Genomic DNA, 24,665 nt, shown 5'->3' with positions numbered 1-24,665 from the left:
ATAAATGTTGGGAAAGCTTAGCCTGACCTTTTTCTGGGTTCCCTAAACCCCTCTCCAGTTCTGGAGATTGGGTCCATAATTCCCAGATTTCAGTGCCGTGGCAGGGGTGAGGGGCAAGAGGCTTGCAGGGCCATCTCCTTCTCAATCATTAGTCCACATGGGGTCCAACATCTATCATCCAGTGGTCATACAGGCCCAGAAGTTCCATGCCCTTTGTGGGTTACATATGGTTCATGCGACTTGGCCGTTTGTGTGATGGCTTATAGGGTCTTGTGCCTATGTACACATTACCATTCCAACTTGGGGAGCAGGACTCACCCCCTTTCCAGCCAGAAAGCATGATGCAGATTCCCTCTGTTAAGAACTCACGAGTTTCTCCTCTCCACGCTCCTCCACCCATCTCTGCCCCCTGTGGAGCATGGCCTTCTGGAAACAGCAGTGTGGGACCGAAATGTTTGCCAGGCTTCAATTCTTTTTCTGCCTTGTTACATGCTTTCTATCTCATCATAAGCAGCTAAGAGCACACTAAAGATAAAACATTCTGTCTTAAGAGTTTGAGGGTTTTTTTTTAGGCAGCATCTAACATCTACATACCAACTTCTGTCTCGGTTATATATTGCTGTGCAACAAACCATCCCAGAACATAGTGGCTTAAAAAATAGCCATTTATTCAGGTCAAGTTTCTATGGGTCAGCATTTTGGGTTGGGCTTACTCGGGCAGTTCTGCTGGTTTTCGCTAGACTCATGCATCTGTGGTCGGCTGCCAGTCAGCTGGGAGACCCTGCCTGTGTGGACCGAATGGCTGTCAGCTGGAGGAACGGAGCCCTGGGCTTGACTCGCTGATCCCATCAGCCAGCAGGCTACCCAGACTGGTTCACACATGATAATTGCAGGGTTCCAAAGGGCAGTAAGACAAACCCATTATACAAGCACTTTTCAATTCTTGATTTGTGTGTATTTGCGTTGTTTCATGGCCTAAAGCAAGTCCCATGACCAAGCTCAGCGTCAGTGTAGAAGAAGGGTTAATGCCAAGGATGTACATATAGGTAAGTGTGGACAAATTTGAACCTTTCCTGCAACAACCTTCCAGAATTCCTTTTGGCTCTTTACCTCCTCCTTCTGATAGGGGTTGAAACACTCTTTCTTTCTTCACACAGTCCTGAAATCTGGGATTAGATGTCACAGTTATAAGCTCAAGGACGGATGGTAGGGTGAGAACTACTGTTAAGGCTGTGGGAGGACCAGGCTAGCAGCAGGGAGCTCCCTGATGAGGAGACCTGAAGCCATTGCTCAACAGCCATGAGTGCAAGGGTAGAAGCTAAGTGGCTATCTGCTGGGTTGTTTTCCATGAATCAGCTTCCTTCTCTGTACACCATCCTGGTCCAAATCTCAATTGAGGCAGTGACCATGTTCTATCTGCTATTGGAGTTACCTGCATTTACACAGTAATTCCCTCACCTGGATCTGGGCTTGCAAAGGTGAAATGTAGGCCTTATTTTTCACCTACCCTCCTGCCCACAGAGTCTTGCACAAATTAGTTTCCCAGCAAAGTTCACAGGAGGTCCCAACACTCTCCAAGGATGTGTGGAGGGAAAATATTTTGAATATTACCTTCTCATTCCTTGTACCTATTTGGCCCTTTCCCCATTCAGTAGTAAGGCCATTCCGCAATCGTGGCCTCAAGGAAGGATAACATAGGATAAGGGAGCCCAAATGGGAATCAGCTCTGGACTTCTGAGGTTCAAAAGTCCATTTGGGAGAATGGACAAGACGCACGCTCATGAACATCATTAAGTTTGCAATTTCTCGGTCAGCATATGGTAGGAGCTTATTTGTGCCTTAACACCCTTCTTTGGTCCAAATCCACTGCAGTGACAGACAACACACAAAGGAGACCTCAGTGAAGCTCTGCTCAAACTCCAGACTAGAAAAGGAGCAGAGACGCAGAACAGTGAGCAGGGATAGAGCCGAGGGCTTGGATCTGAACATGGCAGTGGTGGCAGGATATTATATTCCACTCTTCAGGGTGGTGATGGGCACTCAAAGTAAAAATTCAGTTGAGTTAGAGAAGATCAGAGTCCATGTATTATGCACCTAAGTTTGTGCACCGGGACTCACACACAATCCTTACAAGTAGATGGTGAAGAACACCTGGATGCTTACTGAGTCCTTCTGGTGGAAATCAGAGACCTCACCTGGACTGGTGAATGGGCTTATACTGTTGGCAGAGAACTGCACCATTGCAGGAAATGCCCAGCGTGTTTCCAGGGCTGTGGCCTGAGCTGAGAGTTTGGCCACAGGATATAAGGACAGAAAGCAGACTAATTCCAGTGGTTGGCTTTTAGAGCACATCTGGGGTAGAGGGCAGTTGTGGAAGTCAGCACTGTATCCTGTCCAGCCCAGGTACCTGCGTATGAGCTATAATTACAGTGACCCAGGGCTGCCTGGGTAGCTCAGTTGGCTGAGCATCTGACTTTTGGTTTCAGCTCAGGTCATGATCTCAGGGTCGTGAGATAGAACCCTGTGTCTGGCTCCGTGCTCAGTGGAGAGTCTCCTCCAGATTCTCTCCCTCTCCCCCTCCTGCTTGTGCCCACACATACTCTTTCTGTCTAAAATAAATAAATAAATCTTTAAAAACAAGAACAAACAAACAAACAAAAACAAAAGAAACAGTGACCCAGGCTTGATAGTGAGTGAGTCCAATAATGGCCTTTACTTCTAACACCCAGCAAAACCCTTAGAAATTGGGACTTCATTGATTTATCTCCCAGAGATCATTTACCTAGAGTGACATAATGCATAACAGTCCAACTTCATACATTTTTACATACTTGACACCCATGTGATCCCAGATTAAGACATGAGACATTGGCATAAACGCCCCAAATTCCCAGGCCCCTTTCTGCTTCATTCTTCCCTCTACGTAACCACTCTTCTGACTTCTGTCACCAAAGATTAGTTTTTGACTGTTGGTGCCTGGCTTCTTTCAATCAAGAGAATGTTTCTGAGATTTATTCACATTGTTGTGCATTTTAGTAGCTTTGTTTATGTTATGGCTGAGTGGTATTCAACTGTATGAACATATCACAATTTATTCATTCTCTTATTGATGAACATTGGTCTCTAGTTTGGGGCTGCTATGAATAAAGCCGCTGTAAGCATTCTTGCACAAACCTTTTCATGGAAATATACATTTGTTTCTCTTAGGAATAGAACTGCCCAGTCACAGGGTTGGTGAATAATTAACTTGTTAGAAACTGCTATGCAATCAAAGTGGTTTTATCATTCTAACTTCTCCCAGCAATGGACACTCTGCATCCTTGCTAATACGTGATATAGTTAGTTATTTTTAAATTTTTTATCTTTAGCTCTTTTGTGGGTGTATCATCGTACTTACTATGTTTTTAATCACATTACCCTGATGGCTAATGATACGGAACACACTTTCCATGTGCTTATTAACTACTTGGATAGTTTCTTTTTTTGTAAAATGGCTGCTCAACTTTTTTGCCTGTTTTTTAAAAACTGAAGTATGATTAACATAGAACATTATACTTTCAGGTATACAACATAATGATTCGATTTGTATACACTGTGAAATGACAGTCATGGTAAGCTGAGAAACCATCCATCACTATCCATGGTTACAACATTTTTTTCTTGTAATGAGAGCTTTTAAGATTTACCTTGTTAGCATCTTTCAGATATGTAATACATATGGTTAACTACAGTCACTGTGCTGTACATTACATCCCTAGGACTTATTTATTTTATAACTGAAAGTTTGTACCTTTTGACCTTCTTCATCCATTTTGTCCACCCCCCAACTCATTTTTTGCCCTTTTTAAATTAGGTTCTTTGTCTTTTATTGTAGAGGTATGGGAATTCTTATTTTTTCCGGTATGACTCCTTTGTCAGGTAATGTGTTATGAATGTTTTCACTCAGTCTGTGTCTCGTCTTTTTGTGCTCTTAAGGGTATCTCTTGACAAGCAGAAGTTTTAAATTTTAATGAAGTCCAATTTATCAATTTTTTTTCTTCTCCCAATTAGTATCTCTCTCAGAAACCTTTGCCTATTCTAATATTATAAAAATGTTCTCCAGTGTTTTCACATTTAGGTTTTGATGTGTCCTAAATTAATTTCTGTGTATGGTTAGGTAGGAGTCAAGTTACTTTTATAGTAAGTCTCGATGTCTGGTAGTGTAAGTCCTCCAAAATTTGTCAAGGTTTTACAGTTTAGAGTCAGCTTTTCAATTTATTCCACCCCTCTACCTTCTCCTCCCCCCAAAAAAGGCCTACTGGAGTTTTTGTTTGGGTTGAATTCACTCTGTAGATCAATTTGTGTTGAAATGATATCTTAAAAATACTGAGTCCTCGAATCCATGAACATGGTTTATCTCCCCATTTATTTATGTATTCCTCTTAGCATTGTTCTGTAGTTTTAAATCAGAGGTCTTTCAAATCTTCTATTAAATATATCACTTAGTACGTGCTATTTTTATACTATTATAATTTCATTCTCTAACTTTCTGATAGTAGAAAAGATTAATTTTTCATTTTGAAAATAAACATCTCAAAAACTTACTTACAGACCGATTCTTCTATAGCCATGGTAACAAGTAGCCACCAGAACTGATTTTAAACTTGTTCAGTTGATCAATGACAACTTGCTTCAGTGAACATGCTTTTGCAAATCACAAATCATCATTATCTGCTCACTTTTGAAAATTAGCCATCAGAGACAAACTCACTTCAATAAACACACTTCTGAGGGGCAACTGGTCAATAGCAGTCTTACCTGAGTGAGCCTGCTTCCACAGATGATGTCAATTTACTTACGATATCTAAAAATCCACCAATCCGTGAACCCCAGTGTCAAATTTACCTTGTTACATGGAAGCGTGTTGCTTGATTTCCAAGTGTCTGGAATTTTTCTACATATCAACTTCTGCATTGTGCCTATACAGAGAAAATACTTATTTTCATTATTTTAATACTTTGCAATCTATTAAAACTTGCTTTAGGGCCCAGCATATGGTCTCTGTTAGTAAATGTCAATGTGGATCTGAAAAGAATGTGTAATCTGTAGTTGTTAGTCTAGCATAAGTCAGTTAGATCAAATTGATTCTTAATATGTTGTTCAAGTCTCTATCTTTACTCATTTTTTTTCTCCTTATTCTATTAGTTATATGAAGAGAACTGTATTAAAATTTCTAACCATGATTGTAACCATTTTCCATTTCTTCTTATAGTTTGATTTTTTTCTTGATGTATCTTGAGGCTCATTGTTAGGTGCAACACAATTAGGATTGTTTTATCTTTCTGATCACTGTATTTTCTTTTTGTCCCTAAAAAATGCTCTTGTTTGTCTCTGGTAATATTTTTTACCTTGAAATCTACTATACTGAACTCACTGAAAATCTGTGTTAACTTATAGCATTTAATACATTTTTATTAAATGTGTTTACTAATATGGGTAGGATAAAGTTTATCATCTGGCTGTGACTTTTCTATTTCTTTCCATCAGTTCTTTTGTAGTTTTTAGTGTATTGTTTTGTTTTGCTTTTAGAGAGGGAGAGGGCAAGAGGCAAAGAAATAATCTGAAGCAGGCTTCATGCCCAGCACGGAGTCCAATGTGGGGCTGGACGTGAGGCTCGATCTCATGACCCTGAGATCATGACCTGAGCTGAAATCAGGAGTTGGACACTTAACCCACTGAGCCACGTAGGTGCCCCTCTTTTGTACACTTTCTTGTCCCTTCTTTTCTATTTTCTTTTAGATTAATTGAGTACCTCCATGTTTCTCTTTTTTTGATCTCTGCTATTGAATATTTTGGCTACATAACATAAGGAACTTAATATGATATAATCCCCTTTACCCCCTCCTCCCATGTCATAGATTTTACTTTTGTGTGTCTTAGAGCCCCATGATGCATTTGCATTATATTTGATTTATCATTTCCTTTCAGCCTGAAAAACATTCCATAAAGCTGGCAGTAACGTTCCCACTTTCATAACTGACCTTAGTATTTGAATCTTTTCTCTTTTTGTTTTAGTCAATCTAGAAAAAAGTTTTGTTTTCAATTTTGTTAATCTTTTCAAAGAACCAGCTTTGGGGTTCATTGATTCTCTTGTTTTTGTATTCTCTGTTTTATTTATACTCTTAAATTTGTTGCTTCCTCATTTCCACTTGCCTTGGAATGATTCTGCCCTTCTTTATCAAGTCCTTAAAGGGGAAGTTTCAATTATTTATTTAAGATCTCTCTCTTTTTTTTTTAATGTAGGCATTTATAGCACCACTCTCCCAGCATCTCATTAGTTCTGCTATGTTGTAGCTTGATTTCATTCCCCTCAAAGTATTTTTTTTAAACGAGTATATATTTCCAAAGAACATCTCAAAATATTTTGAATTCCCTTGTGATTTCTTCTTTGACCTATTGGTTGTCTGAGCGTCTTGTTTAAATTTCATATATTTGTGAATTTTCTGCATTTCCTGTTGTCGTTGATTTCTGCTTTCATTCCATTGTGGTAGGAGAAGAGACCACATATGATTTCAAACTTTTAAAAATCTATTGAGGCTTGTTTTGCGGTCTAACATATGGTATGCCTTGGAGAATGTTCCATGTGCCCTGGAGAAGAATGTGTATTCTGTTGTTGTTGCATATAGCATGCTGTGCATGTCTGTTAGGTCTAGTTGGTGTTGGTTTGCAAGCTGGCTCTTGTACACAGAAGGCAAGGGAAGACCAAAGAAAGAGGTAAACCACTCCAGATTGGTGGGTGGCAGGTTTGATAAACAAGGGAACTTACTTAGAAGGCTTTTGTTAGGCACCAGCAAAATGAATAGGTCTCAACAGCCCCTCACCAGAATCTTATAGGTTTACACCTAGGCCTTAACTGGATTCAGTCATGTATACCATCCAGATGGTCTCCACAACACCTGACAACAGAGAGCCTTGAGAGCAAGGCTCTGTCCTTTAAAATGGCTACCGCTGTGGGAACGGCTGGATGAATATGCATTTGAAGGATAAGGGAGGGAGGGAGGAGTCTCCCAGTTGTCCAGATCCAGTTTCTGGGTCAACCGGTGGTCACATTGTCTCAATGAAGCCCCCCCCTACTGCCAACATTCCAGCCCTCGTGACAGGCTTTTACACTCTTACGCACACCCCTCTTCCTCAAACGTGCCGTGAGCAGTCGCCAATGAGTTTTACCAGCATGGAAGCTGTTGATTTGGTGGCTGTCTGGCTGCACTGGAGGCAGACACCATCACAATAGTAGAAGCACATGCCAGAGAAACACAGATCAAGATAATTCCCAAAATAAGTACCATTTTTTTTTTCTCCAAGAGTCCATGATCCATCCAAACCCCTGATTTATTAAGTTCCCTAGACTAGAGGGTTGATCACTCAGAGCATTCACATGTGTCCTCATGTGATTTCATGAAGATGACACATTAACAGACTCATCAGGTGTGAACACAACATTCTATTTGGATGATAGCATAGGTGCCTCCTTGGGAGGCAGTAATAATGTCCAAGGTCATCCTATCTTAGAGGACAGCTTTTCTTTTCTTTTTTTTTTTTTTAAAGATTTATTTATTTATTTAAAAAAGAGAGTGTGCACACATGCGAATTGGGGGGAGGCATAGTGAGAGGGAGAGAGAAACTCAAGCAGACTCCCCACTGAGCACAGAGCCTGAGACAGAGCTTAATCTCAGGACTCTGAGATCACAACCTGAGCTGAAATCAAGGGTCAGACGCTCAACTGACTCAGTCACCCAGGCACCCCAAGACACCTTTTCTTATGAGAGACATTTCAGGGTTCAGGATAAGGAAATGCTTTGTTGTCTATTGTTTAAGGCTTGTTGGGTGAATTTAGTAGGGGGCTTTTAATGTGTGTTCTTCCAGTCCAATGGGAGAAAACAAAGATGGTGGCCAAGTGATCATACCAGTGGAAAACAACTTGCTCACTTCACCAGGCTGTGTGTACCATACCTGTTGGCTGGGGGAGATGGCATGTCAGGCATGAGGGACTGGACTGGGGGCAGGATATGCCAGATCACAACTGCCACCCTTTTTCTTTTCAATAGTGTGTGTTCTACTGCACCCTAGTGCTTTTCAGCAGGTCTGGCTTGCATCAGGACAATAGGATCCCAGTGGAGATTGAGTAGTTCCCCCTCACCCCTTGGGTGTGAAGTAACTTGCCCATTCCAGTGGGATGTCCCATTGCAAGTTCTAGTAGATGACACCTTTCTCAGGCATGATGGGATTTGGTGTTCTCAGCAGCATAGCACACTGAATCTTGGTGAGAGCCAGGGCAATGGCTGTCCCCCATCACTCCCATACCTTTACAGTGTTGGGTGTCTGGACAAGAGTCTGCAATCTGGCATCTCGGGCAACAGGCCCTACTGGTTGATCATTTAAGTGTATTAAAGCCACATTAGTCCACCTGACCAATGTGATTAACCTGTTAGTAATATAATTTACTGCTTTAATATTCTATTCTTTCTATCAACCCTGCTGCTTGCAGGTTATAGGGGCGATGAAATTTCCATTCAATGTCTTACATTTTGCCCAGTCTTATACATCGTGACCTTTGAAATATGGCCCCCCCTCAATCGCTGTATAATTGATAAGGGTATTTGTACATGGTATTCAGCTGGCCCAAATGCCGGGGGACATGGAAGGCTGCCAGCTTTGAGTAGGGTCTGGAGAGGAGACGGCACCCGTGGATCAATCATCCCTGCTATCTGAGTGATAGGATCTGGCAGGCCCTATGATACTGGAGGTGTCAGGGATGGGAAAAGAAGGAGTGTGGAGTGTATGGCAAACTCTAGTGGGAGAATCATGATCTAGGTCTCTGGAATTCTGGAGTAAGGCCTTGCTAACTGCAGCAGATAATTACACGCCCTTTGAGAAGATCTCCTGGAGTGTTATTGGGTTCTGGTTGAGAAGAAATGCTGGATCATGGGCACCAGATGAGCATGCATATGGAATTTCCCATGATGAGATGGGTTCTGGCTATAAATTCCTTTAGGGAAGGATTGAGGAAATGGTTATTTTATATTTTTATATCTGTATCTATATATATATATATCACATATATCAATATAAATAAACTATATACATAGTTTATTTATTTATAGTGGCATTGCATAGTTCTTCTTTAAGAGGACCCAGCATCTCCTAATCAATAGGCTCAGTATGTTTGAGAAATGGTTTATATCTGGAAACATCTGGTAAGGTCTTGTGATTTTTCATTGTTATGGCTGACATGAAATTTCTGCTCACCAGCTCTTAACTTTTTCTGGTTTTACAAGCAAAGCAATGTTCAAGGTGGCTGCTCACCTACCTTACTTCTAGGAATACCGTGTTCTGTTAGTCACTGTCATAGATCTCAGTGGACAAGGCACCCTTGTTGCCACTCTGTCTTTGCCACCCATTGGGGCAGTTATTTCTACATTACTCTGGTGGTTAAGTAGCACTGCCTGGCTTCTGCTATGCCAGATTCATTCACATTGACTGAATCTGAACAAAGCACATTTTCACAGTGGCATCGCCTACCGTCAACACTGACTTACCGAGAATTGTCAGCACTGGGCTTCTCAAAGAGGCAGGTGCTCTCTATACTGGTACGTTCCTCACCACCCTAGAAAGAGAGCTTGTGGGCACTCCTAGTAAACATCGCCAGGTCATGAATTCCCTCCTTCTAGGAAATAAATTCATTCTAATAGACCCACGTCCTGCACCTTCAGATCTCTTTCTTAGTACTTGGCCATGGCAATTCTAGCAGCTCCATCTCATCCACTGCAGGCCGTCTTCGTGTGCATGCTTCAAAGAGCCATTCCTGTGGCCTCTTAGACCAGCTCGAGGCATTCTTTCAGGACAATAAATCCTGAGTCGTGGGAATGTGCTCTTGTGTTTATAAATTCTCTCCTACCCAATCTTATCTTCTGCCCCACCCCTCAGGTCCACCGCCCTCAGGATTCACTCCCATACATGTTTTTCTCAGTTGCTACCAGGACATATTGGCCATGATATGCAGTTAATTCAGTGAGAAAGCCATTTCCTCCTGGAGAAGGAAATATCTTCCCTTGCTCCGGCTAGGCTGAAACCTGGCTCTCATGATTGACCAGGGGGAATGCATGAAATAGGGTGATCTTGATGAGGAAAAACATTTGCATGGGGAGCACACAACACAAACCAAGTCTGCTCCCTTTTAGTAAGAGGGAGAAGGCACCTCCTGCTAGTTTGGAAAGTTTAGGAGAATCGAGTGTTCATTGTTCTCAGATGTCTCCATCCACATGACTCTGGGTCCCAACCACCTTACCTAGGGGTTGACTTAAGCATAGGAGCTCTTCCATGGCCTACAACCAACCTCCTTTGCAGCTCCTTCACTCGTATGGTTAAATCCTGGGTTTCATCTTTAGCATGGTCTCACTGTGGTTCAAGGAGATAAAGCTGTGGTTCAAGGAGATATCTTTAAAAGCTGCCCGAAAGCCCTCTAATTTTCATGCTGTGTTAGTAGCTCATTGACCAGAGCCTGTCATTTTTTTTTCAAGGCTTCAAGGCAGTTCATGAAATCCAGCCAACACCACAACCCTTGTAATTACCAATTACCTCTATATCTTCAAGAGGCTGGGGTGAAGACATTCCTGACTAGTGCCCCTCAGCTGGACCACATCACAGCTCACCCGGAGAGTCTTTGTCACATGATGCTGTCTGAATGGTGAGTGATCCAGTCACAGAATCCCACTGATGGTCCACTTTCGAGGTCTCCTCCTGGTGCCCACTGACTTACTTTGGTTCCATAAGAGTGGAGCTTGGGGCAGGGAGGGCAGAGAGAAAAGACAAGATAAGGTGTATTACTGAGACTGCTGCTGTGAGGAAAGAGAGCCCAGTTTTTCTAGAACCCTCTGCCTCTTGAGCAGCACACAGAATGCCTCCAGAGGCTGGAGTGTTACTCTCCCAGGCCTCATGCTCCCTTTCTTGAGGATTACTCCTGGGTTACTCTAATTCCGATCTTGCTTAAGCAAAGTCAGAGAGGATATTTGTGATGGGGTGAAGGCCCTGGGCCAGAAAATAGAGAGTCACGTGGTCCACCCATGCTTCAAGTGGCGTGCTGTCAGTGCAAGGTGAGGCTGGTCTGCACAGGACTGTCCACTGCAGGTATGACTTAAAGCAGAAGTGGGCTCACATTATGTGACCAGGAGATAGCCATGTCAACATGGTCATCACCATCATCATCATCTGTGGCTAAACCAGCCATTGAACTGGGATGGAGCATTGGAAACGGTATAATAGAAACATCAACAAAGCACTCAGGAGGAAAGGAGAAAATGATTTTAGCACTTGAGAATAAGGAGGTCTGCTTAGAGGAGATGGTATTTCTGTGGGATCTTGAAAAACCAGTAGGATTTTACCAGGTGAAGAAGTCAAGGCAAAACATTCCAGGAAAGGAAAATGTGATTAACTAAAAGATTGGATGCAGGTGGGGTGCGGTGATAGGTCTAGTTATAGGGGTGCAGGGATGGGATCCATACTGATGGGCATAAATGATGGTGGTGTGATGATGAGGTTGTAGGGATAGGGGTGCAGTGATGGGGCTATAGGGATGGGGTACAGTGATGGGAATATAATGAGGGGGTGCAGTGATTGGAGAACAGTTACGGGCATGCAGTGATGTGCTTAGAGGGATGGGGTACAGCGATGGGGCTAGAGGGATAGGGGCTTGGTGATGGGAGCACAGTGAGGATGTGCAGTGATGTGGGCACACTGATGGGGTACAGTGAGGCATCCATCTGGACAGGACAGAGCCAAATGGGAAAAGATGTGAACATCCTGCTGAAGTGTTTGAATTAAATAGCAGTGTGAGGTGGGTCTGAAGAAAGGTCAAGAGAAGGAAGCTCTAGGGTGCCCAGCCCCAGGCCCCTAGAGTGAGAGGTGCAGTGCCCGGTAACCCGAGTCCAGCCCCAGAGCATCCTCCCTTTGTTCTGTCCCCCTGCAGGCCAGCCTCCACCCTGAGGCCGCTGGCAACAGGGTAGATTAGCATATGTTCTAAGCCGAAGCCAGGCCTGGGACTGAGGTCCTCTCCCATTCTGGTTTCTCCCTCAGGGTTTCAGCAGAGCAGCCTGGGAGAACAGAGAGAGCTCATCAGAACTCTTGTCTTGGGGGCTCTAGAGGCCACTGGCCTGCTGGGAACAGCAAGGTCCACGGAGGTGATGTCAGGTGGATCCTCTGCTTCCTACAAGATTAAATGATCTTTAATGGCCCAAGAACTGCAGAAGTCAGCCCATGCTCCCCGACCTTCCTATTGCTCCTCATTCCCGTTCCTTTTCCCTAAATGGCAAAGGCTGCAGCTTGGAGGCAGGAAGTCTGGGCTCAAGTCCCAGCTGTGCTGGCTCCTCAGTCCTGTGATATCTGACGATTCATCCTACCTTGCAGGGTTTTCTGCTCTGCAAAATGGGAATAAGGGCATTACACAGGGTCATGGCTGTAAAACGTTTAGCCCAGGCTGTGATACCTACAAGGCATTGGGTAAATGAAAGCTAGTATCATTATTTCCTGCCATGTCAGTTTCCCAGAGGGTCCGCTCTGTCCATTAGGGAACAGTGAGATAAGCAGAAGTGGCACCTTGACAGAAAAGAAAATGCGAGATAAACAATTAGGAAGTCACACTCTCCACAGTTCTCTTTCAGGCTGGGTTTGTAGTAAAGAGACCCAGTTTGGCCATAGCGTGTTTTTTATATGTATCTATAACACTTATTAACTTTTCTTTTTAACCAGAAGAGAACAATTCCTCCACCCCACCCTAACCCGTAGTTCATAGTAGATATTTACATGGAGCTCCATTGGGTAAACTCAGTCCTATTTAATAACTTGAGTAATCTCTTTATGTCACATAAGCTTTTTCAAATAAATGCATAGCCTCTCAGATTTGCTTCCCATTCTCTCCAAGATGGCATCTGGATGCATGAATTGGGAGAAGCTAATATGACCACACCCTTAGAAGGGTAGAGATAGCTTAAACCCACTTGCAGAGGTCCTGGCATTGTTGGGCTGTCTACAGCAACTTCCCTGTGCACCGAGTTCCTGGGAGGATGGCGAATTCTAACATGGTGAGCTCACGGTCTGTCCTTTTGTTTTGGTCAAAGCCCATGGATCCCTCCTTAGAGACTCAGTGCCCTCACCTTGGCTCTGACCAGCACTCATCACTGTGCTCTACTCAGGTCAGGCTGTGCTTCCACTTTGTCCTCAAGCCCAGGAAGCACCTCTGTGGGTTCCCTGATCTCTCCCTATCTAGCTCCCAACCATAATCTCAATTACTTCTGAGTTCCCTTCAAGGCCATATTTCAGGCCCTTCCAAGAACAGCTGATCCGGGATAAGCAAGAGCATCACTTGAGATCTGTCTTTGCCCAACCTCTTCTGCTTGGTTGTGGCTGCCACAGGCTGGCTTATGGATTTGAAGCACCCCTATGGCAGTCTTCTTCTAGAGAACCAAAGCTGCCATCAGCTTCCCCAACACATCTCCCACTTGGGGCTTCAGTCTAAGAGGGAGATTCAGGTCACCTGGTATCACTCCCTGTTTTCCCCACCACTGTTCCCTTCTTCCCACAATCCGTGGAGCAGGAGGGCCAGATCCTCCACACTTCCTGTTTTGGGGTCTTCTGCACCATACCCTACAGCTTTATTAGAACAGTTGCTAGAGGTGGGGGATGATTTCACCACATAGAAATGCAAAATACACTGGTTTACTCTTTTCAAAACACTATCTCCACTGCATTAGGTATATGAAAATTTCTTGATAATCAACAGTTTTTTTTTTTTTTAAGATTGATTTAAAGAACAATTTCCAGTAAACTGATAATCAGGTTAGGAGTGGGAACTGTACAAACTGTGAAGCTCTAGGTCCGTGACTGAGTTTGGGGAAACACCAGGTATTTCTGATAGAGTTATAGGGCAGGAAGGACCTTTCTGGCAGCAACTAAGGAGGGCCAGAGCAGGGAGACAGTCTGAGTCTCAAGGCTATAGACAGAATGGGTATTGTAGACCTTCATCGGCAGGGCCCATGAAAATGCCATTTTGAGTTGGCAAATTTGTGCCTTCAGAGTCACTTGGCCTGGTCCTGCCAGCAGCCTTCGTCCTCTGCTCAGAAACTTGTCTACTTCTCCACCCTGCTCTGGGTTCTTCTGGCCCCCTAGGCATTTCTGGAAACTCATTCATGTTTGGGTCTCTGGAATTTATAATCCTAAAGTGCATGCACAGATGTCAGCAGAAGATGGAAACACTGAGGCCCAGAAGAAAGAAAGGATTTGTTCAAGGACACCCTTGATTCTGAGGAAGAATCAAGAGAAAACCCAGGTCTCTGTAAATGGTCTCAAGGCCATGGGCAAGAGCATGCAGCTGCTTAGGTCAGCCATGCCAGGAAGGGCCTGCTGGGAAAGGCAAGAAAACAAGTTACCTTTGTTCTGAAGGCATTTTAAAGAATCATGTGTGGGTGGGTCTCAACAATCTAGGGTCAGGTTGCAACCTAGCAAATACCACTGACCACCCACTCTATGGTCCAGACCCAAGCTAAGGTCTTTGATGTCTGAAAAGCCCTAAGTACTTGAACCTAGCAGCAACCAACCTGTCTAAACACACGCGCTGGGATTTTGGTATGCTCAATGTTTAACCCACACCAACAAAGTCTGCTGGGCATGCTGGGAACATTTTAGAAATTCCCACCCCATCTCCCATTCATCTTCTGGGATTTGTGGTCACCTCAAAGGTGGGCAGTCTGAACATCTAGACGTCTGATACGGGCAGCCCCTGTCTTCCTCACTCCTCGTCATCATACCTAGGGACTGCTGTCTACCTCTGTTCGCTGGATTTCAGGGGACAATGTCAAGGTTCCATTTGAACCATAAGTGACTTTTGCTGAATTAAGAATCAAATCTTCAGAAAGGACTCCGTCCAAGTCCTATTTCCATAATTCCTTGTGCGGTCAGTGGCTTGTCAGAAAGGGACTTAGAGCTGGGGAGAAAGATATTTACCGGAGGACTTCTACTAATCTGTAGAGATTTACAGAGCACAGGCCTTTAGCAAAATACACCCAACAGCTCCTTGCTCTGACCTTGAGGAAGGCTTTCCCCGCCTGCTTGTGTAGAGTTCTGTATCCAGCAGGCACATAATACCTGCTCGTGACAACCCTGCCTCTCTCAGAAGGTGACTCCTCTGTGAGACCTGTGTGTTAGATTGATGCTTCCCAAACCCACTATTGACGTTGTTCAAGTCCTGCCCCCAGATCTCCAGGGGGGCTGAGCAGAAGGACAGAATTTCAACATGTACCCCAGATAATTCTGATTGCACCCACCTATCCCAAGCACTTGGGAAGCCCCATCCTGGGGCTACACCTTTACCCCGAGGGCAGTGTGGACCGTGGCGGGAGCCGGATGGTGATGTCCCTGGGTCCTGAGCCAGATCTTCAATGACCCACCTGAATGCTAAGGACAGGCTCCAACAGAACCACGTATAGGAAATTCACCTCTTTGGACTTGTCTCCTCATATTTACGCAGGGGAGCTGGGTCTAGCTCAGAATTGCAGACACAGCTCAAGCCAGTAGAAATACTGCACTGGGCTCATAACATGATTTCTTCAAATCTGAAACCACTTACAAAAATGGAGAGAGATCACTGACTTCCGGTTTGGTGTACCTACATTGTCATAAGCCAAACGTTCGTTGGAGTTGAGAATTCTTGCCTCTTTAAGACAGGGCATGTGCTCTGTCCCACAGTGTCCACCACATCCCATCAAGCTCTCTTGGCCAGCTTCATTCACTGTTTGTTTGCAGCCTTCCTAGCCCCTGCAGACACTGCAGTTAAGGTCTTTGCCTTCCCTGATGCCCAGTGTCGCTTGTATTTGTTCCATCCCGCATGCCCAGAGCCTGCCCCACTATCCTTCCCCAGCTTACAAGTTAATCATCAGCTTCTCCTTATGTAAATCAGAACAGGAAAGTCTTGCTTGGCCAATTCCTCCAAAAATCTTGGTCTGCTGCCTCACTTCACCAGCCGGTGTCCTGTGTTTGCCTGCTCAACATTTGTCTGCTCACAGGAAGCCCTGACTGAAGCTCTCTGAGGCCAGCTGCGGTTGTGAAGGTGCAGGGCATTCAGGCAGGCCAGCCGGATGAGTGGGGAGTGGGGCCACCGGGGCCAGACCCTGATCTGGGTTGTTTGGGTCCTTGCAGCTGCTACCAAGGGTGAGACACCCCGTGGGAGAGGAGGGGCCTCAGAAGATGGGGTAGGGGAATTTCCTTACCACTAGTGCAAACAAACCTATTTCTCGGAGGTCTGAAGGCTCATAAAAGGCTATGTAAGTAACCTCAGGGCCCCTGAGCAGTGTCCTGGTGTTACTGAAAACCATCCTCCGCTGAGTCTCCTTTGTGGGAGTGGGCAGAGCACGGTCCTGCCCTTGGGTTGCTCACACCTTGTCGGAGTTTGGAGAGCTCTCTGTCCCAGGCTCTGTGGAGGGTCATAGGATGGAGCCCATGCTTTGTACTAGTGCCTGCCTGGACAGGACTTTCTCTATTAAAATGACATTAGAACAGGTAGCACCAAGACGCCCGAGTCCTGCTAATAAGTAAACAGCTGGGCAGTGGGCTTCTCAACACTCTGTATTCTATGTGGAAACCGAGAAGCTTGTGCTCTCGGGTTCCCAAAATATCATCCTCCTGTCCCTGGGGGCGGGGGAGCTGATGTCAGGTGGCATCCCCATGAGAACTTTTTGTTTTTATTGATGTATATTTATTTTCATGTATATTCAAAAACATAGACTTAACTCATCAAAAAGCACAATTCCATAGATGTTACTGCTTAGGATTGCCCTGGGAAGGATTTTTTAAAGTTTTTTTAAATTTAATTTTTAGAAAAATCTAAAAGCTCATAGTTGGGTAGGGAAGTCACAGACATGCCAGCAGGTATGCTGATAGGTATGAAAATGACCCTGGGCCAGATGACTTTGTGGGACCCTAGGATCTGCAGAGCCTGGCATCTATCAGTTGGAGAGTAAGGGAAATCTGCGCTGTTGAAGGGAGAGTTTCCTTGTTCCCCAAGAGGATTGGAGCAAATTTTGTGACTTGGTGCTGTGCTCCCAGGAGAAACGAAGTCAGCACTCTGATGCGGGTGGCTTCTAAGGCAATCTTAAAAGAAGCCATGGACAGCAGTTTATTGATGGGGAGTCTAGGTACTTCCTGCTGCACGGCCTCTGGGCCAAGAGAGAGTGCCCCCACTGAGGGGCGCTCCTAGCTGGGCTCGTTCCAGTTCTCCACCCAGCCACTCCTGATTCTGCCCTGTGTGTTCCCTCAGGGCCAGCCGCGGACGCACCAGTGAGGAGCACCAGGCTGGGGTGGGTCCGGGGGAAGCAAGCCACTGTGCTGGGAAGCACCATGCCTGTGAACGTGTTCCTCGGGATCCCCTATGCTGTGCCCCCTGTAGGACCCCTGCAATTTAAGAAACCAAAGCCTGCCTTGCCCTGGAATGACTTCCGAGATGCCACGTCCTACCCTAAATTGTAAGAGCAGTCTCAGTCCTGTGGTGGAAAGTGGCCTGGGCGTGGGTGTGGAGCATTGCAGGGGAATAATGGTCGTACAGCTTGCTGGGAAAGGTGGTGGCACCAAGGAGGAGGAGGGTTGACATGGCCCCCCAGCTGGCTGATCAGCGGGACCACTGGCAGTGGTGTTCAGAGCACGCAGGTTCCTTGGGCTCCCCTCTTGGACTTCCTGAATCAGAATCTCCAGAGCCGGGCCCAGGAAGCTGGTTGCACTGAAAGGTGTCTAGGGATCTGAGGACTGATCAGATTTGGGAATGGCTGTGGCAGACTTACTGAGTCTTGGTCCAGGTGTTTCCATGTCAATCCCCACCCAAGGTCCAGACTGGTTGAGGGCTTTGGGGTGAAGAACCACGCGAGAGGGATCTCAGCTCTAGTGCTCTCTGCCCGATGCAGGGAAATCCACAAACACCTGTGGAGTAGATGCTTGTGTCCTGGGTCAGGAGCCCCCGTCACTGCCGATGTTCAAGCTGGGGTGGGTGAATCAGGATGAGCATAGGTTGGAAGGTGAGACTTGAAAATCCCCAAGAATCTTCTGCACTTGATCTTAGCTAAAAGGCCGAGAAGCGATTCCCGAGAATCTTCTGATGCTCAGATTCTGTCCAGTCCTCAGGTTGGTTCTTGGTTCTTGGCCTTGTGCCAAGAAGCTCCCTAAGTCACAGAAGAAGACCCCATGGGGCCCAGGGACTCAGGACACGAAGCTGAAACTCATCTGTTCCTTCCTTCATGTATTCATTCAGCTAAGATCCATTGAGAACCAACTCAGTCATTGCCTCTCTGTAACGTCCTGGGGGACATATGGTGGGCTGGTCACAGTTGCCCTGAATGACCTTGTGGGCTGGTGGGGGTGCTAGGGTGCTAGGGGTACTAGGGGGTGCTAATCATAACAATGATTAAAATATAAAGTGACGAGGGCAACCTCGAGGGCGTCAGAGAAGGATGCTGAGAAGGAACCACCCACCAAGCCTAGGAGTCATATTGGTCTAACTCAATCTTACTGTGTCATAGCTTCAGTGCTAGGGACTATGAGGTACCAAGGTGACCAAAACAGCTTTTGGCTGGTCACATTTGAGTGGGGGAAGATGGCAACACTCATGTGCAAACCTAAGAGAACTTCAAGGAAAGAACACAATGTATATAGGTGTTTCTAAAGAGCTGTGGTCTAACTGGGGGGATCTCAGAAGACTTCTTGGAGGAGGTGGCACTTTTACTGAATCTGAAAGAAAGGGAAGAACATGAGCAAACAGATATGAGCAGAGATCACTCTGGGCATAGGGACCAGCCTGAGCAAAGGCTTGGATACAGGAATCTCCCTGCTCATCTACCTCCATTGGGTCCTGGTGAAAAGGCCTAGAGATGTCCTTTTGTCCCTCTGGGGGCAGAAAAGGGAGCTGCTGGAGCAAAACCCTTGATATGTAACCCAGTGTCTTGCCCTCCAGTTTGGGGAATTGTTGAGCCATGTTGAATCTTGATGTGTGTGTGTCTGAATTGTAGTGGCTGTAGGCATGAGTGGGTGCTGGAAGTTAATGATACAAATATTCTGCACAAACTGCTTTCCTACTCAAAAACCAGATCTAAAAGAATTATAGCATGTTTCTCTGTTTGTGCCACCATGGTGGGGGCGGGGGAGATGATTAGACTTTGTACCAATAGCTCCCATAGGCGTCTTCCGCTCAGACACGGGAGGCCACCAGGCCTCTCTGCTGTCACAAGACTTGGCCTCTCCCAGGCACGTTTGCTGATAGCAACTCTGAGATCTCTCCTTCCTTCCTCCAAGGTGCCTCCAGAACTCAGAGTGGCTGCTCTCAGATCAACACTTTCTCAAGGTGCATTACCCCAAATTGGAAGTGTCTGAAGACTGCTTGTACCTTAACATCTATGCGCCAGCCCATGCGGACACGGGCTCCAAGCTCCCTGTAAGGCTGCCCACCATGCCCAGGGCTCCAGGGACCCACGCAGAGGGGCTGGGCGTCTAGAATCAAACCTACCCCCTGTTGGGTAAAAGGGAAATGTAATCACGATGCATCAATAACTCTTAAAAAGTCGTTTAATGACAGATTCACTTTATCTTCCTTTCTGATTGCTTCTTTGTTGGCAGTGCTTTACTTGAACTTTGATTTTTAGTTTGTTTTGTTTTTCCCCTCTGTTGAGTATTTAATGGTCTGTAAACATTTAGAAAGACACTGCTTAAAAGGACCCTGATTTTCTGTTTGCTTGTTTAGGAAATCCTTTTTTATTTTTTTAAGATTTTATTTCTTTATTTGACAGAGAGACAGCGAGAAAGGGAACACAAGCAGGGGGAGAGGGAGAGGGAGAAGCAGGCTTCTTGCTGTGCAGGGATCCCTACAAGGGGCTCCATCCCAGGACCCTGGGATCATGACCTGAGCCAAAGGCAGACACTTAATGACTGAGCCACCCAGGCATTCCTGGGAAATGAAGGGCAGGGCACCTGGGTGGCATAGTCGGTGAAGCATTGGACTTTTGGTTTCTGCTCAGGGCGTGATCTCAGGGTCATGAGATCGGCCCCGTGCTCAGTGTGGAGACTGCTTAAGACTCTCTCCATCTGCTCCCCTCCCCGCCAACCTGCGCACTCTCTCTCTCTCTCTCTCTCAAGTAAATAAATAAATAAATCTTTTTTAAAAAGAGAGAATGGAAAGGATTTATTAAGAAGTATATCAATCCCAATAGTACCATGTGAATGTTTTATGTTCCTCAGTCCGAATTTTTCTAATCAATAGAGGAAAGTTTTCATACTTCTCCTCCCTGTCATCTCTCCTTCTCTTCTTTCTGTAGGTACGGGAAGGAGTTAAGTTAAAATAGCTTAAGTGGTTTGGCTCTCCTACATGACTTACAATGATTTCCATCTTCCTGTGGGTCACAAGTTCAGTGATATTTAGTTAATGCTTTCTGGGCACTTGAAATTGTTCTAAGAACTTTGGATGCAGGATCTTGTTTAAATATCGTGATAACCCATCAGTGAGATACTTTCATTCTTCAGAGCTTACCTATGGCAAAAATGAGCCTCAGGGAGATTAAGTAATCTTCCCAACATCACACAGCTCGTCCGTGGCGGAGCTGGGAATCCAACCCAGGTACTTCAGTGCCAGAACCCACAAGCTTACCCCTGGGCCTTCTTCAAAAGAAAAAGCCTCTGATGCTACTTAGATAGGAAAGCTTTCTATTATATTTCCCTAAATAAAGAAAGTCCCAAAATGCATGGGGAGGGGATGTGAATGCCTGGCAGGTTGACTGCAGAGGTCTTGTCCCTTCTGCAGGTCATGGTGTGGCTCCCTGGGGGAGCCTTTGAGACTGGCTCAGCCTCCATCTTTGACGGGTCTGCCCTGGCTGCCTACGAGGACGTGCTGATTGTGACGACCCAGTACCGGCTAGGAATATTGGGTTTCTTCAAGTGAGTGTCCCCACGCGACCGACACCCTGGGTCCCCAAGGCACAGCTGTGTGACAGCCACAGGGGATTCAGTGCCCAGCCACCTAAGGAGGAATGAGCCTTCAGTGATGTTGAACAAATGTGAGCCAAAGGAGTTAATTTTTGCTGCTGTAACAGAGAAACCCCCAAGTCTTGGTGACATAAAACAAAACAAAACAAAACCAAAATCTCTTTTTCATTCAAGTAAGGTCCAGCTGAGTGATCCTGACTGAAAACGGTCTTTCTATGTGGTCCATCAGGGACTGGGGTCCTTCCATCTCATGGCTCTGCCCTCCTTCAGGGCCCAGACCCTCTGCATTTGACCGGCAGATAGACAAACAGCTATCATGCAAGGGAGTTCTTTCTGGGTCAGCCTGGAGTTGGCGCTTGTCACTCTTGTTCATATATCATTGGCAGAGCTCAGCACGTGGCCTCACCCAACCGCCCTGGGAGGTGGAGGAGTGTAGCCCCAACGCGTGCCCTGGAATTTGAGGAGGCATGGTGGGTGAGCGGTTATAGGGCCTCACGTCCGGCCTCCTCAGATACTCCCCTGGGAGGATCACTCCTTCCCTCTCCACAGTAATAGCCACCATGCGTCAGACACTCACAGTGAGCCAGGCACAGTGCTGTGTACCAGCCATACGTTGCTTCAGCTTGCCCCCAGAGTAATCCTACGGGAGATGTATTGTCGTCATTCCCATCCTGCAGTTGAAAAGTGGAGGCACAGAGAGGGGCAGCAACTTCCCAGGGCTCACAGAGCAGAGCTTGACCACTTCTGTTATCCTGCTTAGAACACAGCAGACCCTAAGCCCTGGCCAGGGGGCAGTGAGAGAACACCAGCCAGCACTTCGGGGAAGGTGGCAGGGAGCCGAGTGTGATTCCACCCTTTGGGGACTCTCAGTGTTGTGGGGGAGATACCACAGGCACACAAATATCCATGCCATCAGGCAGGATGTGATTAAGGCCCCGAGGGTGCCAGGTGGGAGGGCGGTACACACGGGAAGGAGCTGTGAGGAATCAGGGCGGCATCATGAGAGAGGCGGCATTGGAATCGCACCTCCAAGACGAGGTTGGGTTTGAGAGGAGAGGCTGGGGAAGAGTGTCCTTGGCAAAGGAGCCGCCCGAGCAAAAGCTGGGAAGTTGGAAGGAAGTGGACTTGCACAGGGGCCGGGAATGATATTTGCAAGCTGTGCTAGGGGCCTGTGGCCCTGGGCTGGGGCTCTGGGGCTGCCATGGGGACAGGAAGGGCTGAGAGGACCCAGAGCGATTACACTGTCAGCTGCTCTGTACATGGGGATTCCTCTGGCAGAAAAGGTTCCGAAAGTTGTTCCTAAGATCTGGGTCCTGGTAGGCAGGTAGATAAGGATGTGGCAGGAGATGGGTGTGGAAAGGCCTCGAAGGCCAGGCCAGCATGGGGGCTGAGGGATCCAGCCATGCTGTTCTCAGAGCAGCCTATCAGGACGGTCACTCCAGAGCAAGCGGGGGCTGGGCAGGTGTCTGGTTGGGAGGCTACTGCACAGCATTGAAGCTGGCTGTCGGGACAAAGTGGGGTGGTAGTTGAGTAACCAGAGTGATTGCGAGCACGTACACAGCGCTTACCATGGGCCTGCACGGCCAGTCTTCATAACCACATGTGACACAGGCATCACAACTAGCCCTGTTTTAGACCTGAGAACATTGACAGGAAGCAGGTTAAGTGACTTGCCCAGGGTCACCCAGATCGCAAGTGATCAGGTTGTGAATCTGGATAAATGGAAGAATGGGAGCCCATGTGAAAACCACAGTGGGTTGGAGGTAAAATCAGCAGGGCTTGGCTCCTGACCAGATGTGGGGGTGCTGGAAGAGAGAAGGCAGGGCTCATGGACCGGCACAGGGAACCAGCAGGAGGAGCCATGAGGGGGCTGGAGAATGGAGGGGAGTAGAATGTGATCCCAGGGCTACTCACATACGGTGTGGACCACATGGATATTTTGATAGATGTTTCGCTCTTATTACCATTATTATTCATGTAGTCATTTTCTGGAACCTCTGTGCCCAGGACGTCTAGCTCCCTGGTGCAGACCAGCTCTCAGAAACGGGAACTTTCTGGAATCCATGGATTCAGGGGAGCCTATGAATACCCTCATATTGCACTTACGAGAATGTGCATTTTTCTGGGGTATGTAACTTTCGTGGGATTGTCAAAAAAAACAAAAACGAAACCAAATCCCAGCAGAATGAGAACCAAGCATGGCTTTCCCTACTGCCCTACGCCTGCAGCCTCCTACCCTTCTGCACCAGCCGGAGTGGCAATGCCCTGACATCCTCCCAGAGCTCCACCTTGAACTCCCTGGGCTTCGGGAAACAGACTGAGGTCCACTGAGTTTTCTCACCTTGCTTCTCGCCCCAGCACAGGGGACCAGCATGCTCCAGGGAACTGGGCCTTCCTGGACCAGATGGCCGCCTTAACCTGGGTCCAGGAAAACATCGAGTTCTTCGGTGGGGACCCACGCTCTGTGACCCTCTTTGGCGAGTCAGCAGGAGCCATAAGTGTTTCCAGCCTTGTGAGTTCTTCTCTCTGCGGGGCTTGAACGAACCTCGGTGTGGGAGGTCACAGAAATTAGGACCATGAATCACTCGTAGCTGATTGGTGCTTTCGTGCTGAATGGACACTTGTCTCCCTCAAGCAACCCATCGTGAGTTAGGAGCTCAGTTTGCTTTTGTGGACAAGAGCTGTCATCGGGAAGAGTTTAAATGAGCTGCCCAAGATCGCGTAGTGAGTCAGTCTGAAGAAAAATTCCGTAGTTATATTTATAGGGTCGAAGCTCTGGTATCTAATTACCAGGACAGATAATTACTCATTTAATAGAAAAATGTAGCTAAAACTAAAGCAACAAAGGATGCATATAACGTTTTATTTCAACTTCCAACATAAAGTGTGCATTTCTTCACCAATGGTTTGATACAGTGTTGTATCTTTTCAGGGTTGGTCTCTGGGCATAACCCCCTGCCCCCAGATTCATGTCCTCTACAGCTGCTTTAGCACAGCGAGTATGAACTTGAGATGCCTGCATTGTAGTCTGAGTGTGGCGTGCTCATGGAATCTCCCACTGACTCCCCACATAGCTTATACTCTTACCTTGTTCACACCAAATTAATCTGACAGCACTATTTTTCAGCTACTTGCTTTCATCAAAGTTTCTTTCCCCAAACATAATTTTGTTTTCTTCCTATACGCGTACTTCATTGGTTCCCACGATATCTCATTGATTAGTTTGTTACAGTAGCAAGTGTAACTGACAAAAGCAAATCTGGGAGCAAACACACTTGACTCTTGGCCAGAAACTGGTGGGAATAGAAATGTGTGTGGTGCTAGAAAACAGCCCACTGGCTCCGAGTGGTCGGCATCTCCTGGGCCTCAGCTAACAGGTTAATCACAGAAGGCAGTTAACATGGGAGTGGGTTAAGAGAGCTTCTGCTGTATAGAACTTGACAATATACAAGTTATTTTTCTATCTTCAAGATAACTCGAGGGGCGCCTGGGTGGCTCAGTGGGTTAAAGCCTCTTCCTTCGGCTCAGGTCATGATCCCAGGGTCCTGGGATCGAGCCCCGCATCGGGCTCTCTGCTTAGCAGGAAGCCTGCTTCCTCCTCCCTCTCTGCCTGCTTGTGATCTCTATCA

General features: G+C 46.3%; 1 protein-coding gene across 2 annotated transcripts in view; it reads left to right on the top strand.

Annotated features, from left to right (window-relative positions):
• The first annotated feature begins 16,160 nt into the window (after nucleotides 1-16,160).
• Nucleotides 16,161-24,665, top strand: part of LOC111157380 (carboxylesterase 5A) — a 28,726-nt gene continuing 20,221 nt past the window's right edge. For both annotated transcript variants that reach the window (XM_022518742.1, XM_022518744.1), the window contains exons 1-5: nucleotides 16,161-16,233; nucleotides 17,339-17,543; nucleotides 19,357-19,495; nucleotides 20,855-20,988; nucleotides 23,395-23,548. In XM_022518742.1, coding sequence (XP_022374450.1) covers nucleotides 16,161-16,233; nucleotides 17,339-17,543; nucleotides 19,357-19,495; nucleotides 20,855-20,988; nucleotides 23,395-23,548 — 705 coding nt within the window. The remainder of the gene's footprint in view (nucleotides 16,234-17,338; nucleotides 17,544-19,356; nucleotides 19,496-20,854; nucleotides 20,989-23,394; nucleotides 23,549-24,665) is intronic.

Source organism: Enhydra lutris, unplaced genomic scaffold (assembly GCF_002288905.1).
Source record: "Enhydra lutris kenyoni isolate GAN:26980312 unplaced genomic scaffold, ASM228890v2 scaffoldscaffold54, whole genome shotgun sequence".
Taxonomy (NCBI): domain Eukaryota; kingdom Metazoa; phylum Chordata; class Mammalia; order Carnivora; family Mustelidae; genus Enhydra; species Enhydra lutris.
This window is presented reverse-complemented; position numbering and strand designations above follow the sequence as displayed.